The 15,541-nt window shown below is 40.1% G+C and overlaps 1 protein-coding gene across 13 annotated transcripts in view; it reads right to left on the bottom strand.

The window, feature by feature from the left end:
- Positions 1-217: 217 nt before the first annotated feature.
- The window catches only part of FN1 (fibronectin 1), a 68,071-nt gene continuing 52,747 nt past the window's right edge, over positions 218-15,541 (bottom strand). For 4 of the 13 annotated variants that reach the window (XM_039233123.1, XM_039233111.1, XM_039233114.1 and 1 more), the window contains 12 exons: positions 15,260-15,347; positions 13,958-14,134; positions 13,105-13,194; positions 12,696-12,875; positions 11,441-11,530; positions 10,020-10,483; positions 8,735-8,873; positions 6,104-6,268; positions 4,137-4,262; positions 3,286-3,392; positions 1,347-1,454; positions 218-975 (listed from right to left, as the gene is read on the bottom strand). In XM_039233123.1, coding sequence (XP_039089054.1) covers positions 904-975; positions 1,347-1,454; positions 3,286-3,392; positions 4,137-4,262; positions 6,104-6,268; positions 8,735-8,873; positions 10,020-10,483; positions 11,441-11,530; positions 12,696-12,875; positions 13,105-13,194; positions 13,958-14,134; positions 15,260-15,347 — 1,806 coding nt within the window. In that variant the 3' untranslated portion in view covers positions 218-903. The remainder of the gene's footprint in view (positions 976-1,346; positions 1,455-3,285; positions 3,393-4,136; positions 4,263-6,103; positions 6,269-8,734; positions 8,874-10,019; positions 10,484-11,440; positions 11,531-12,695; positions 12,876-13,104; positions 13,195-13,957; positions 14,135-15,259; positions 15,348-15,541) is intronic. The other 9 variants (XM_039233112.1, XM_039233116.1, XM_039233117.1 and 6 more) reach the window with 3 other exon arrangements.

The raw sequence follows: 15,541 nt of genomic DNA, 5'->3' as shown, positions 1-15,541 counted from the left end.
AGCCGAGAGAGAGGGAGACAAAGAATGCGATGCAGGCTTCCGGCTCTGAGCCATCAGCACAGAACCCAACACGGGGCTGGAACTCACAGACCATGAGATCGTGACCTGAGTCAAAGTCAGACACCTAATTGACTGAGCCACCCAGGCACCCCTGAAAAGGAACATTCATGGGCGTTCTTCTTTACCCCAAATTCCTTTATACAAAAAAGCCACGACATTCAAGTTGTGGAATGTAAATCTTTTATTAAACAGTTGTTTTTCCACAGTAGTAAAGCTTTGGCACATACAGTATAAAAAATAATCACCAACCATAATTATACCAAATTCCTCTTACCAACTGCATACCAAGTGTCTTCAATACAACGTTTTCCATATAAAAATACTGGGAAAAATTGATAAATAACAGGTAAGAGAAAGATATCTCTAGACCATTACTAGAGTCATTTGGAAAAGGTGAATACTGTGGATATTTCAAATATCACAGTTACAAGGACATGCCGTCCCTAAATATTGCAGGCCAGTTAAGTGGAAGCAGAAGTGTTTGGGTAACTTTCCTACTTAAAATTTTGGGAATATAATTTCAATACATTTTGTATGTTGGTTGGTGCCTGTGCTTCCCTATTGATCCCAAATCACAAGTTAGAATCATTTCATTTAAAATACTGAGCGGTATTGAATATTTCGGAGCAGAACTTGCAATGTACTGCCTCCATTTATGAGAAAAGTCTCAAAACACTCCCAGGGTGATGCTTGGAGAAGCTGTGAGTTGAGCTGAAGCTGGAGAAGTCACTCCAGAGCAAAGGGCTTAAGAAAGAAACACTCTAAGATGGGGTCTGCTAACATCACTCCAGTTTGGATGGACCTTGGCAGAGAATGCATGCTTGTTTCTCAGGGTTGAAAATATTACTCTCGGGAATCTTCTCTGTCAGCCTGGACATCTAAAGGCATGAAGCACTCAATTGGGCAGTTGACATTCTGTTAAAACAGAAAAGGAAAAAAAAAGCAGCACTGTGTTAAAATAGAAGAAACATTTACCAAAAAAATCCTGTAAAGTGTACAGAAAAAAAGGCAGGGAGGCTTTTATGACAACTACTTATAGACAGAAGATTTCTAGCTTCAAGAACTTATTAGCAATGTACCAGGCAATAGGAGATATTCAAGAGTTTAATAAATTTGAGCCTAAATTATGTCATAGGGTACTGTATTCTACTCAAGTCATTTAAAAGATGTTTTTAAAAATTAAGAATATTTGGTTCATTCAGAAGAAAAGTAGCTACAGAAAAAGACTCCCTACTGGGTGCCTAACTGCATTTAGGGGAGAAACACTCAAAATGCAGTGCACATACAGTGTTTGTTCTCTGATGGTATCTCTGTGAGTACTGGTTGTAGTGGCCGGTGGAGCCTTCGTGACCAGGTTCAGCCCCTGGTCTTCGGCAGTTGTCACAGCGCCAGCCCTGAGAGAACACAGGCATGAAGTCAGATGAGGACATCACAATCAGTGCTTGTGTTAAAGAAGATGTTCAGGTCTTACACACACTGGCAAAGGATAAGCTATAAGTGATTAACCACTAAGGGAGCTTTGATGAGGATTTTATGCATTTATAACTGATAGAATACATTTGGGCTTATTACTCATATCTTATAATTGCCCCTGTCTATTTATGCTTTTCCTGAAATGTCCCTTCTCTCTCCCTATTCAATCCCCTCCCATCTGCTAAGATTCATTGCGGTCCCAACTTCCTAAGTAAGTCCCAACTTCTTTGGTCCCCAACTTCTTTCGGCACTAGAAGACAGGGAGGTTTTCCTAGAATCCTAGGGCTTTTTAAAATGGACTTGAAAAAAAAAAATTAAATGGACTTGAGATCACAGCAACAAACGCCCTCATTTTACAGATAAGGCAACTCAGACCCACAGAGTGACTGGCTCAGAGCGAGTGGGAGAGCCACAAGCTGAACTGCCAGTGGATCTGGGACTGCCACCCAGCTGAGTGACTCCTGGCCATCTCCTCCTGTTTTCACTTCCTTCCTAAATTTCCATGGCCAGTGTGCACTGTAGCCTTTCATCTGGCCAGATGTGGGATGAGAGATGGGAACAGGGCCGAGCTGGGCCACTGAAACTCCTCTCTGACACTGTTGCTAGAACATGTTCTCTTCATTGTTGCTCCTAAGCCTGTAGGTGATAAATATGGAGCTGACAGAGGTCATCTTTCTCACTATCAGTAGGAGTGTCTATGAAACAAAGCCAAAGCAAAGGAACAAAGCATATGAGAGAGTAAGAGACTCTGTGCCACCGCTAGAGCCTCCCTGAGGCTGATAGACCCTGGACTCTTCAGTTTTGTTGAGTCTTTTTTTGCCTAAATCAACCTGAATTGAGCTTTCCTCTCATAACCAAAAGAGCCTTAAATAATATAATCACTTTCTTTCTTCTACTGTCACTTAAATATTCCAGACATATTACTCCATTTAAAAGTGTATTCCTGGGGCACCTGGTTGGCTCAGGTTAGGCATCTGACTCTTGATTTCGGCTCTAGTCATTATCTCACAGTTTAAGAGTTTGAGCTCCATGGCGGGCTCTGCGCTGGTGGTGCAAAGCCTGCTTGGGATTCACTCTCTCTCTCTCTGCCTCTCCCTTGCTTGCTCTCACTCTCTCCCTCTCTCTCAAAAATAAATAAATAAAACTTTAAAAAGAGCATATTCCCTCATAATACCTAATACAGGTAAATATCTACTTACAAATCACTGAATCTGGCTTTTTCACACATAGAAAAGTAACAATTTCCACGGCTGTCTTAAGTGTTTCATTTAGCACTTTCTTTAGAGCAGGTGTCACAAATGAAAGGTTTCATGTGCATAAATAATGAGGAGATGATGAAGTGAGACCACAGTCTAAAAGTTAACTTTCCATCACACATTTCTGTACCAACCATTTACCAGAAATGCCTGAGTTCTATGCTCACAGTCCTTTGTAAGAGTTAATGAGAGACAGAGAGTGCCTCATAGTTTCTCCCTCCCCACCTACCCACTGGGGTGGAAGAGATCAGAGTAGTTTCCATGGGTTGCGCTGGGTCCTCAGGTGGGGACAGAGCCATGGAGGGAAGAAATGGAAGGAGTCTAGAAGGGCCTAATATTGGAAGCGATGTGCCAATAGGAAATGAGGGATTTCTACCCTCCTAAGGGGCTCTACCATGCCTTTGTGTATAGCACACACACAGGATGCAGACCCCTTAATCACCGGTGCAGGAGCCTCCCCTTTGTCTTATCTAAATTGCAGGGAGGCAGGCTTTACCCGCTGTCCTCCGAAGCACGTGCAGGAGCAAATGGCACCAAGATATTCCTTCTGCCACTGTTCTCCTACATGGTACGTCTTCCCGTCATCATAGCACGTTGCCTCGTCTGCGTGGAGACACAAGTCAGAAGCTCATGTAAGACTGAGAATAATACAGACTTCACCTTTATACATAGGGGTGGGTTCTATTTCCAAAATGTGTATCATCACAGCCAAAAATCCTCCATGTTTGTGGGAACCATTGTTAAGAGAGGTACTGCTGTACAGACGTTAGGGCAGCACTTCCAGAAACAAAATCTGATAAACTGGATAAGGTTCATGTTTTAAAAGTTGAATCTAGGGGCGCCTGGGTGGCTTAGTCGGTTAAGCGTCCGACTTTCGCTTAGGTCATGATCTCGCGGTTCGTGGGTTCAAGCCCCGCATCGGGCTCTGTGCGGACTGCCAGCTCAGAGCCTGGAGCCTATTTCAGAGTCTGTATCTCCCTCTCTCTCTGACCCTCCCCTGCTCACGCTGTCTCTCTTTCTCTCTCTCCTAGAAATAAAAAAAAAAAATTTTTTTTTAAAAAGTTGAATCTAAAGAACCATACATAAAGCTTCCTCGTAATATTTCACTGCAGATTATGGTCAAAATACTCAGGCAGGAAAAGTGCTCATGTGCCCTGTAATAACATTAAATCATGGCTCATTTTTGAAGCTTGTCTCCACTTTCCCAAATCGAAAGATTAACAAACCCACGGCTCCCTCCTCAAGGATACCTAAAGTCTCCAATCATTTCTGTGAATGAGAGCTACAGCTCAGTAATAAAAGTGGGGGTGCTTGATAAGGCCCTAAAAATGATGTGTGGCAACGTACGAGGATCACACTTGAATTCTCCTTTTCCATTTCCAAGACAGGTGCAGCTCATCATCTGACCATTCTCCCCCTGACGATCCCACTTCTCTCCAATCTTGTAGTTCACGCCATTGTCATGGCACCATTCTGCGGGGTGGGGAAAATCAGAGGCAGAGTTACCAGTGTGTTCTGACTCGCAAAACAGTGCATGTACTGGGACGTGTCACAGGATTTCAAAAGCCAGGCACCTGGAAGGAGTGGCAAGAAAAGTTGAAAGTCATGATCTCCATGACAAACCACTTTTTGGTTGGATTTAAAAACATTATCTTTACTGTTTCACATTTTCTAGGCTGCTTTAAGATGCAGTATATTCTGCCAAAATCATGTCACAAGAATTGTCAGTGACCTTCATTTGCATTCTCACTCTTAAGGTTTAAATTACTGAAAACCAAAGTAGGATTTAAATAGTCTTCTGGGAATGGATCAGAGATGAAAAGTCACTTTTTGGATTTGCAGAGAACCTGGATACAAAGTAGTCCTATTAACCAAAAAACAAAGTTCAGCTGGTTTCTACCAATCACAGCCTGTTTCTTGTAAAGAGTAAAGGAATGAGCCTGTATATCAAGACAAAACAAAAACAAGCAAAATGATAAATCACTGGTTATCATCCCTACAAACAAGGCTCGTTCTGAGGAACATCTAAAGTCACAGTTCTATATCTTTACTATACATAAAAGATGTCTTTTTAATCTCCAAGGTTTACCCTAAAACAAAACGCACCTCAGAAACGTGTATAACAGCACATCACTTCTTCCCTTTTATCAAGTCAGTCCTTCCTTAAATTGACAATTGTGACATCTAAGCAAAGGATATGTAAGTTGAGCCGAAGAATCATATAAATCACCTTATAGTTCTGCTGTCACTCTTGAGCCTAAGTACTTAGCTTGGAAATAAATATACAAACTTAAAATAGTTCAGTTTCAGAAATGAAAAGCCACCTAAATGATGCCAAATGCTAAAACCTCCAACTCCTACTAAATGGCATAGGATACATCTGCTCTGTCTTTCCATTTTCGGATGGTCAGGCATACCAGTCTGATTCGAAAACATTAGTTGTCTTCATATGTTAGTCTGAATTAAACCATTTCATAGTTTAGTCTGAAAAATCTCCTAAAAATCTATTATGTTGGATTTCCCCAAATACGATTTCTGGCTATGTCTGTAGGAGGCTCATTCATAAGCCATAATGGTTAACACCTATTAAAAAAAAACCAATTGTCCGTAATAATCACATCCCCTAAAAACAAAGCACAAATGAGAGTTTTATAAACTCTAATGTCAAATTTCAAAGCATAATAAATCATTCCTAGGAATATTTTAACTGAAAACATAATTAAAATCTTTTTATAGTTTGAAAATCTAGTATGTTTCAATTGAAGTTGATTCTTAATTATGTATAGACGATCATCTGTTCTCTACATTACATGGCAAGATTCAAGCTACCTGAAGTGTACATGTATGTGGGATATTAGGGTGTGTATGCATGAGACTGTATATATTTTATGATATGTGTATGTTTGGTTTGTGTTGAAAGAGAGTATGGGCATTATGTTCTCCTATGAGCTCACTCAACATTAAGGATTAAAAAAGATTTGGGATCCTTTTGTGTCTCTGCTACTCTTCATTAAACTTGGCTCCAGAGAGTTTGGTTTTATTATCTTAACAGAAAATTTTCCTAAAAAAATCATATCACCATCACAAATATATTCTTAATTAACAGTCATATTGACCCAAAACCCTGGAAATGAGGCAAGAGTCAACAAGTAAAATTTCCCATCATTTTTTATGATGCAAAATGTTACTTTGGGTCCAGCAGTCTCCCCTCATTTGCTTCATGTTTGGAAGAGCCCGTGTCTGCCAAACATGCCTGCTTGGCACACTGTGTTAACGCCTGGAACTGGAGGAGATGGACAAAGCAAGCTACTCACTAGAGGAGTCGCATCTGAAATGCCCACTGCCAAAGCCCAAGCACTGGCACGAGAGCTTAAAGCCAGATTCAGATAACCGCTCCCACTCCTCTCCAACGGCATAATGGGAAACCGTGTAGGGGTCGAAGCACGAGTCATCTGTAGGTTGGTTTAGGCCTTGGTCGACTACATGAAGAAAAGGAGGAAAAAGAAAAAAAAGACATCATATTGGTGGTTTGGGACCATAAGGAAAAAACTTAATTCTTGTTATAATGACTTAGTATAAACCAGATATCCAAGCAGCAGTAAGAAACGTACCTCCGTTCTATCCAATGCAGCAGCTGCTCTTATTAATAAACAATGCTTAGGTGCTGCTGGGAACACTTACCCAAGCACCTTAAAAGGAGCCCACATTTCATTTTTGCTGTCACTTCTAAAAAATCCTCATTTCTGGCAAAATTAGTCTATAGCACATGGAACCCATCTCAAGGCATTTTAAGCTAGTTCAGAATCTGAGTGGGGCGCAGAGGCTGGAAGGTCTCTCTGCATGTGCCTGAGTGACCTTAAGCTGGTTACTTCGTATTTCTCTGTCTTATTTCCCTCACCTGCAACACGGGATAATAATAAAAATACATCTACCTGCTCAGGATCTTGTGAAGATGACATGATATCATGGATTCAAAGCACTGGTCCATTGCCAACACTTAAGAAGTGCTCACCAAAGAAAGAACATTAGAGAGCATCGATTGCGTTTTCTTTTTATTTATTTATCTATTTATTTATAATGTTTATTTTTGAGAGAGAGAGAGAGAGAGAGTAAGTGAGCAGGGAAGGGGCAGAGAGAGAGAGGGAGACACAGAATCTGAAGCAGGCTCCAGGCTCTGAGCTGTCAGCACAGAGCCCGATGTAAAGCTCAAACTCACAAACTGCGAGATCATGACCTGAGCCTAAGCCAGATGCTTAAGGACTCAGCCATCCAGGCACCCCTGAGAGCATCTTTTGCTTTTAATGCAAAAGTCTCAGCTATTCTTATATACCATTAGAATGCAATATTCACTTTTATTATTACAGCTTTTGCATAATAGTGCAAACATCCTAAGTTTTGTACATTATTATCATAGTAGTAGGACTGCTTTACTTTAGCAATAAAATCAACTGTTCCAAATAAGAGAAAGCAAGGGATATGAATGACTTAGGAATTAGTAATGAGGTCTCTTCATGTTGCCTAAGATCTTGGTCTTTGTGTTTTGAGAAAGCTTAAAGTAATCTGTGCAAACAAAGCATGCTTCCAGTGATTTTCTAAAAATTAAATAAACTAACTTCGGTGACTTTGAATCCCACTGGGTCTCTTTCTTTTTACAGTGCAAAAATCAAAAGCTCAAAAGCGATAGATGGTTCAAGGGGCCTAATAGTTTAAAAGGCATCACCCTGGAAGAAACTAGAGTTTGGGAGAAGCTAAGAAGTCTGACATGTCTGAGAGCCAGGAGAACCTGGCTGGAATGCAGAATTCTGCTGCTGGGGATGCAGGGTCGGGGGAAAAAAAATGAAAGGAGCCTGAAGTGTTACTAGGGATTTGGTAACCCTCCTAAAAATAGCCAGGCATTAAAATTCCACCTGACTTAAGTTATGGAGATGGAATCTTTAAAAAAAAAATGATGGAGAAAAGCCCAAAGACCTCTATGCTTTTGAAAATTCCTTTCACGTGGCTTGTTACTAGTAAAACCACGCAAGGCAGAGGGCACGCATTACCATGGATACATAACACAACAAGCACAAGATGATGCCCCCCCGCCAACCCCCCACCAAACAGTCAACTGCTTAACTTCACAGGCAGTTTTACATGTAAAATAGCATGGTCATCTGTCACTATACATTTGGTAATGACCCTAGGAATAAAGCCCGTCATTTGACAGGGATAGAATTTAGCACTCCCAGCTGATGTGGAATAGAGAACCCTCTGGTGGGAAGATGGAAGATTCATGGTTTTGATTATTCCCTATGTCCTGTTTCTTGGTGAATCTTTAGCTAATGCAGGCTGGAAAGGCTGGTAATACACTACTGGCTTAAAAGGACTTTGCAGGTGCTACAAAGAGGAGTCAGTGACCATTTAACCTCTATTTCGGCTTTGAGCCTACATAATCAGAAAAAGAAATTGAAATAACATTGGAATAAGGGAGCTCTTTGAACAGAAGTGGGCTATGTTGGTAGCATTTTACATGAGGAACAAAAGCCAGCTGATAGGGAATGTCTGCAGATAGGGACTTTCCTTGATAGGTAATCAGTTCCGGTACTTAAAAATCACTGAAGAGGCAGCGACGTGGTGAGATGCTAAGAGTCTGGGAAAAGAGATCAGGAGACTTATGCCCTGTATCAGTTCAGATATTCACTAGCAGGAGTCTGAATGTTGGATTAAATAATATTTGAGGTCCTTTCCAGGTCTATTATGATATCAGGGTTTGAGACTATTTTCCAAAGATACTAGGATACCATAAGGGAAAAATCATTGCATTTAAAGTTGCTCATTTACTTCATGGCATTGATTCCCAACGTTAAAAGACAAACAGCAACAAAGGAACAGTGAGTCAAGAGAGAAAGGGTCTCTGGGGTAGTCCAGAGGGGAGCCTGTGCCTGCGTGACCAGGCCTTCACGTACCAGAGTTGCCCACGGTAACGACCTCCTCCCGAACCTTGTGTCTCTTGTGGTCTTTCAGTGCCTCCACTATGATGTTGTAGGTGGCCCCTCTGGTAAGGCCTGTCAGAGTGGCACTGGCCGAAGTTCCAGGAACTCGGAACTGCAATTATCGGCACATCCAAAGTGATGGAGAAAGCGTTATAGTGCAGAACTGATGTGACTTGCCCTATTCTCTTATCAATAACCTGCACTATGGAAATAAAGCAAACAAGGAAGGATGGTGGGAGGGTCCCGATCTAGCCATGGAGACAAATGGAACTTGGGGGAGAGCCCGTCTTTTTGACCCGCCAAAAATCTACCCTATGTGCTCCCTAGTTACCAGGAGCCCTCAGTAAATCAATAGCTAGCCTCCTCTTCATTGTACTGCGATCGCAGGTCTATGGAAGCTCACTGGAAACTTTCATTATGTCTTTTACATAAAATGCAGACACTACCAAGAGGGACATCTGTTCATCCTATGAGAGGTGGCATGTGACCCCCATATGGGGGTCTTAAAGCATTTTGGCAAATCCTCAAACTCATCTTTTACTAAGCTCATAAATCTTTCACAGTGTAGTCAGTTTTTTTTTTAATTCTGCCACTTTCTAAAAATGAGAACACAATAAAAACTGATACCAACAAGCCAAAGAATAAAAGTTTTAGAGAATCCATCACTTGTAACAGCTGATATGCATGGCTTCACTTAAGTTCTTTCTCCTTAGACATACTGTAGATAATGGGATTTTTCATGGACAAACTATAAGGTGGTTATTTATTTATTTCTAAAGATTTCTAAGGTAGTAAATCTAAAGTAGATTTACTTTATTTCTAAAGTAATCTCTCTACTCAGTGTGAGGCTCCAACTCACGAGCCTGAGATCAAGAGTCACATACTCTTCCCACTGAGCCAGCCAGGTGTCCCAAGGATGGCAATTTTAGTCCTTGTTGCACAAATTTAAGTTAAGGCAGGATATTTATCTCTCTTTTCTCAGATAATTTCTTTGTCAGTATTACTAAGGAACTTCAAATGTGTGAGAATAATAGAAATTATTTTATTTTCTCTCCTAAACAAAAGCTAATGATACTCTTTGGCACATCCCACAAAGTAAGGCATACTGAAATTTCAAAAAGAGGAATCAGGGCTTAAGCGTGCCACCTTTCTAAAAGGTCCTAGAAAGAGAGCCCCTTTCTAATAGAGCTCTGGTCACTTCAGTTACCTAGCTTACTTATTTCCAGGCTACTCAGAAGTAAAGAGGAAAAGCAATTACCTGTAAGGGTTCTTCATCAATGCCAACTGGATGACATGAAATGATATACTCAGAGCTTTCTTGGAATGGGGTCCAAGAGATGGTTGTCTGAGAGAGAGCTTCTTGTCCTGTAGAGGCATTTGGATTGAGTCCCAGAACGTGGGGGTAGAGGTGATGGTCTACGTCTCCCCTGGGGACATGACCAACTTGGATCTCCTCATTTACATTCGGCGGATATGGTCTTGGCCTATGCCTTACAGGGGTGGCCGTTGTGGGCGGTGTGGTGCGCCTAAAACCATGCTCCTCAAAGATCATTTGTTGCCCAACACTGGGCTGCTGACCAGAAGTGCCAGGAAGCTGAATACCGTTTCCAGTGTCATACCCAGGGCTGATGAAAGGGGTCTTTTGAACTGTGGAGGGAACATCCAAGATCTCTGGTCCGTGAAGATTGGGGTGTGGAAGGGTTACCAGTTGGGGAAGCTCATCTAGCCGAGAGAGGTTAGAGCCAAAAAAGCAAAGCGTGTTAAGCTCCCAAAAGTAGCAGCAGTAGTCATTATCAATTCAGGCAACAATGACTGTTTATCAATCTGACCAAAGCCCCTAGAAAATTAGCAGTTCTGAGATCACAAAACACTTTTTCCAAAAAGAAATCTTTATGATTTTTCTGAAAGGTTTCTTTATAGTTTAGAATGAAAAAGCATTAGTATGAATTTATCATACACATAAAGCTTTGAACCGCTGAGCCCCAAAGAAGCTACTTCTGCTCAAATTAAGCCTAATGGAATTGAAATGTGCAGGCTTTTTTCTTCTTTTTTTCATTTGAGAATCATATGATACAGAACAGAATCCAAAGTAATTATTTCAGCATCTGAAGTATGAGGGAGTTCCAGAGGTTTGACTCAACAGTTTTTCATGAATTGAAATGGTAAAAGTAAATAAAAGTACATTCATGTTTATTTCTAAAATTCTCCTATCAGCATCAATATAGCATTTTCTTCAAATTAAACTGCAATTGGATTCGTAAAGTTGAAGAGATTATTTAGTTCAGGTTTCAGAAACCAAATAATAAATAAAAACCAATGGGAAGGATTATTCTCTCTACTTTTTTTTTTTTGTTTGTTTGTTTAACATTAACTTCAACAGAAGGTATAGAAGAATAGCAATAATAGTAACCTGGTTTTTACACTTTAATAACTGGCGTAAATTTTTTAAAGGTGAATAAAAGGCTTTATATTGACTGGCTAAGAAAAAAATAAAACTGAATGCTGCTGATTATGTTAGGTTATTCATGATACCTAAGAGCACAACATACATGTTAAGCTGTTTAAGAAAAAATTTCCACGAGAAAGATATCAAAACCTCGAGAACCTTTTCACTGCAAAATTTATCGCTTATAATTAGTTTTGTCTTGATTATCTTCCTACCCGGAAGGTGCCCTTTACCTGTCTTTTTCCTTCCAATCAGAGGCTCACTCTTCTGGTTGTTCTTGAGGGCAATGACTTGGATGGTATACTCAGTACCTGGTTCCAGACCTGATGGAAGGACAGATCATCGTGTTATGTCTGTGTGCTCAGCTAGTCAAATGGAAGCTGATCTTACCAGGAGATGCTACTGGGAAGCAAGCATCCTCTCTCTAGCTGGCCTTTGGCCTTCTGATAGGTAAAAGAGTCTTCACTTTTTTCCTACAAAACCCAAATGCTCTGCATATGATGACCACTTGGTAAATTAATAATATTCCTACCAAATCTGACACCTGAGTGAACACTTTTATGCTAACCTTTTGTGGGTATTCCTTTAATATGCGGTCTTATTTGCCCTTTTGAATTCAAGGAAATCTATCAGCATCATAAACCACCAGTAGAAGATACATTTGGGAGAGATCATTCCAGATTATACACATGAATCTACTTAGGCCTAATAACCAGATGGTCCTTAGTGGCAGGATCATGAAAAGTTAGACTACAGGTAAGTACTCTAGAAGAAAGTGGCCACTCTTTGTGTGGTCCCTGCAGGAAGTATCCAATTCAACTCCCTTCCACATCTGATTCTACTTTCCTGCTCCCAAAATTTCTAAAACAGCAATGTCTCTTTCTGGTTTCTCTGTGTTCTATATGATTCGAAAATCCAGATATTTATTTCCTGTACATAGTTTAAAATTTTAATCTCCTGGAACAAAAATAATACCAGGGCTTTTGATCTTTCCCACTGAAATGGACAATTCTTATTCTCCATTCCAGGCATTCTCTCCAATATGGGTGGATGGGAATCACTTTGCCTCAAGACTCAGTCTGTGAAACTAGGAAATGAAGGCAATGGCAGGTGGCAATCTGGCACATCCTGTATGATCATCAGATCTTTAGGGAGCTCATTGGAGGACAGGATCACAATTAGCTACCTTGTTGTGAAAACTGTCTTTTTCTAGGACTGGACTGACAAGTATTTGGCGAATATACAGCCAATAAAAAGATTCCAGTTATGCCATTATGACAGTATTAGAATTACTGCATTTTCATGAATTCATGCCTTTTGAGATGTATTGAGCCCTACAGCACCTCCACAGAGAAAGCTTTTTGAAGGCGCTGGAAATAGGGCTTCTTGTTCTCGTGATACAGCATCAAAGACATAGTTGGAACCTGCAAAGCATTTTGTGTGTCCTAGGAAGTCTGGAGGAACTGGGCAACACGGAAACCCCAATACCAGTAATAGTAGCCTCTGTGACACCAGGGCGAGGACGAGGGACCACTTCTCTGGGAGGGGACCCAGGTTTCTCATACTTGATGATGTAACCAGTAATCCTGGCACGGGGTGGCTGCCATGATACCAGCAAGGAGTTGGGTGTGGTGGCCAGGAAACGCAGGTTGGACGGTGCATCAATGGCTAAAAGAAAACAAAATTAAGTCTCTAAGAAAGTGAGTAAGCAAGGAAATTACTCCCACACTCCTTTCCCTCCCTTTTCAACAGACTTGAGAGAATCTGAGAGTTCTAGAACTATAAAAATGAGTCACTTGTAATCTGTAATCCAAAAATGCCAGCCTCATTTTTGTTTAAGTTCACATCACTGATCACCTATGAGTCAATGGCATTTCTTCAGTACAAAAGTAGTTACCAGTGGAGGCATCGATGACCACAGGGGAGCTCCGAGCATTGTCATTCAGGGTGTATAAATAGATCTTGTAGTCCGTGCCGGGTTGTAAACCTGTGATTTGTGAAGAGATGCTTTTTATCTGATCTTAAATTGTTAGGAGAATTTTCAAACTCCTCTGTAATTTTTATGGTTCCTCTATCATCCTATATGTATATAGGCTATAAACATGGTCCAATTTCAACAGTAAATTAGAGCATGGCATGAGCGCTAATGAGAAACATCTCTCAAAAGGAATTCATTGATGCATACAAAGATATTGGCTAAAATACATTTTAAAATTTTTTAAATGCTATGTTAGAAGTGATCGTCTTGGAGAATTAGGGACGAGTACCTGCTGAGTGTGTTTTCACTTTATTGTAATCAGTCACTGGTTGGTAACTGGACCTAAATTGACCCAGATATTGAACATTCTCTGACTAACACTGATTTTTATGTAGTGTTATTTGTTTTTTAAAATTTAATTATCTTTTATACTCAATGTTAATGTTACAAACTGTATGCAGCTATTTAGTTTCTTTTGGTTTTAAATGTTATGTTACTTTTTTTTTTAATAAGGAAGGATATGTTGATAAAGGTTAAATTTAAAAAATGAAGCTTATACCATTTCTCTGACAAACATTAGATAAAATCAGGCATTCACAGACTACAACTATTTCTAATCATGGCATGAAAGTGAGTTTTTAAATGTTATATGTGGAATATTCTAAAACACTGACAGTAAATTTAATCAGTGCAAGTGGTGGAGTAACTGAGAAGTTAATTTGTGTCGTGAATAGCAATCAACAAACGCGGTCAGTCCAGTGAGTTCCCTGACCTGTGATGGTGTAGCTTCTGACATCTGGCTTGATGGTTCTCTGGATTGGAGTCTGGCCATTTGCCGGTATGGCATCAACCTGGAAGCCAGTGATTGTCTCAGTCTTGGTTCTCCAGCTGATGGTGATGGTGGTCTCTGTGGCATCTGTCACACGGGCCCTTCTTGGAGGGCTGACATCTGCACAAATCAAAACTAGCTGTTAGTGCCTGGCTGATCCATTTAGGTAAGGTTTTGATTTTTTTTTTTAATTTTTTTAAATGTTTATTTATTTTTGAGAGACAGAGTGTGAGCTGGGGAGGGGCAGAGAGAGAGGGAGACACAGAATCCGAAGCAGGCTCCAGGCTCTGAGCTGTCAGCACAGAGCCAGATGCAGGGCTCAAACCCACGAAGTGTAGATCATGACCTGGGCCAAAGTTGGATGCTTAACCGACTGAGCCACCCAGGCAACCCAATTTTAATATTTTAAAATGTTTCTTTATTTTACACTAAACACATCCATTTCTATAAATAACTAATAATGTGTAGATTTTCTCCTACATCCAGAGAGAAAGGTTGACAGTATAGAAAGTATGAAAAGATTCACCTGTCATACTGTTTTTTTGGTTTGTTTGTTTGTTTGTTTGTTTGTTTGGCAAAACAAAACTTTTACATATTTTACCCATGGTTTCTGAGTCTGACTTTATAGTATCTTCAAATACCTCAATAAGTATAAAAATTATTAATTTATTCTAACATAAAATATGTGTGGTAGGAGTTACAATGATATGGTCAGCCAACAATAACATATATAGTATTGCTAGTATTTTGTCCTTCTATAAGGCTTCATTTTTTCTCTCTCAACGTATGCAATAGCATCCCTATTTTATAGATGAGGAAATTTTGATACTTTATGTGATTTCTGAAAGAGCATACTATAAATTATTAATATGGTACAAAACTAGAATTTTGGCCCAATTTTGGCCAATACTTACTGTACTGTTAAGGTACAGCAGAAGCCCGTGTGTCTGCCATCTCCAGACTTTATGAAAACAATTCCCAACAAATAGAGCATAAAGTAAATGTGAGTCCTACTTCATAACACTAACATTATAATATTTTGAAGTGATTCCATTTATGTGCCAGTACACCACTTTCTGGAAGGGCATACAAGGTGACTATAGGCAGTCAAAAAGATGGGCAAGCAAATCAGTTTCCATATTGGGAATGTTTCTATTAATTTGGAGATCTAAGAAAGTTATTTACCATTCTTTCATTTTTATGTATGCAGAATATCTGTTGACACTAAAAAGCCTGATTACTCACTCTCCAGAGTAGTGACGACTCCCTGAACTGGCCTGCTTGTCAAACTGTCCTTAAGGGCATAGACGCTCACTTCATATTTGGTGGCCACCTAGAAAGGAGGACACAGTAAGCTTTAGTAACACGATCAACTAAAGCCCAGGCATTTTCATTACAGCATTCAAAAATCACAACGGTTATAAAGGAAAAAAATAAACTATCAAAATCCACAGTGCCATAAATTCCTAGATGAATTTCATTCCTGTGCTGCCGATGACCAACGAGACGTGTGAATTACATGAATTT

This window comes from Hyaena hyaena, unplaced genomic scaffold, assembly GCF_003009895.1.
Source record: "Hyaena hyaena isolate Hyena2069 unplaced genomic scaffold, ASM300989v1 scaffold_71, whole genome shotgun sequence".
In the NCBI taxonomy this organism is placed as follows: domain Eukaryota; kingdom Metazoa; phylum Chordata; class Mammalia; order Carnivora; family Hyaenidae; genus Hyaena; species Hyaena hyaena.
This window is presented reverse-complemented; position numbering and strand designations above follow the sequence as displayed.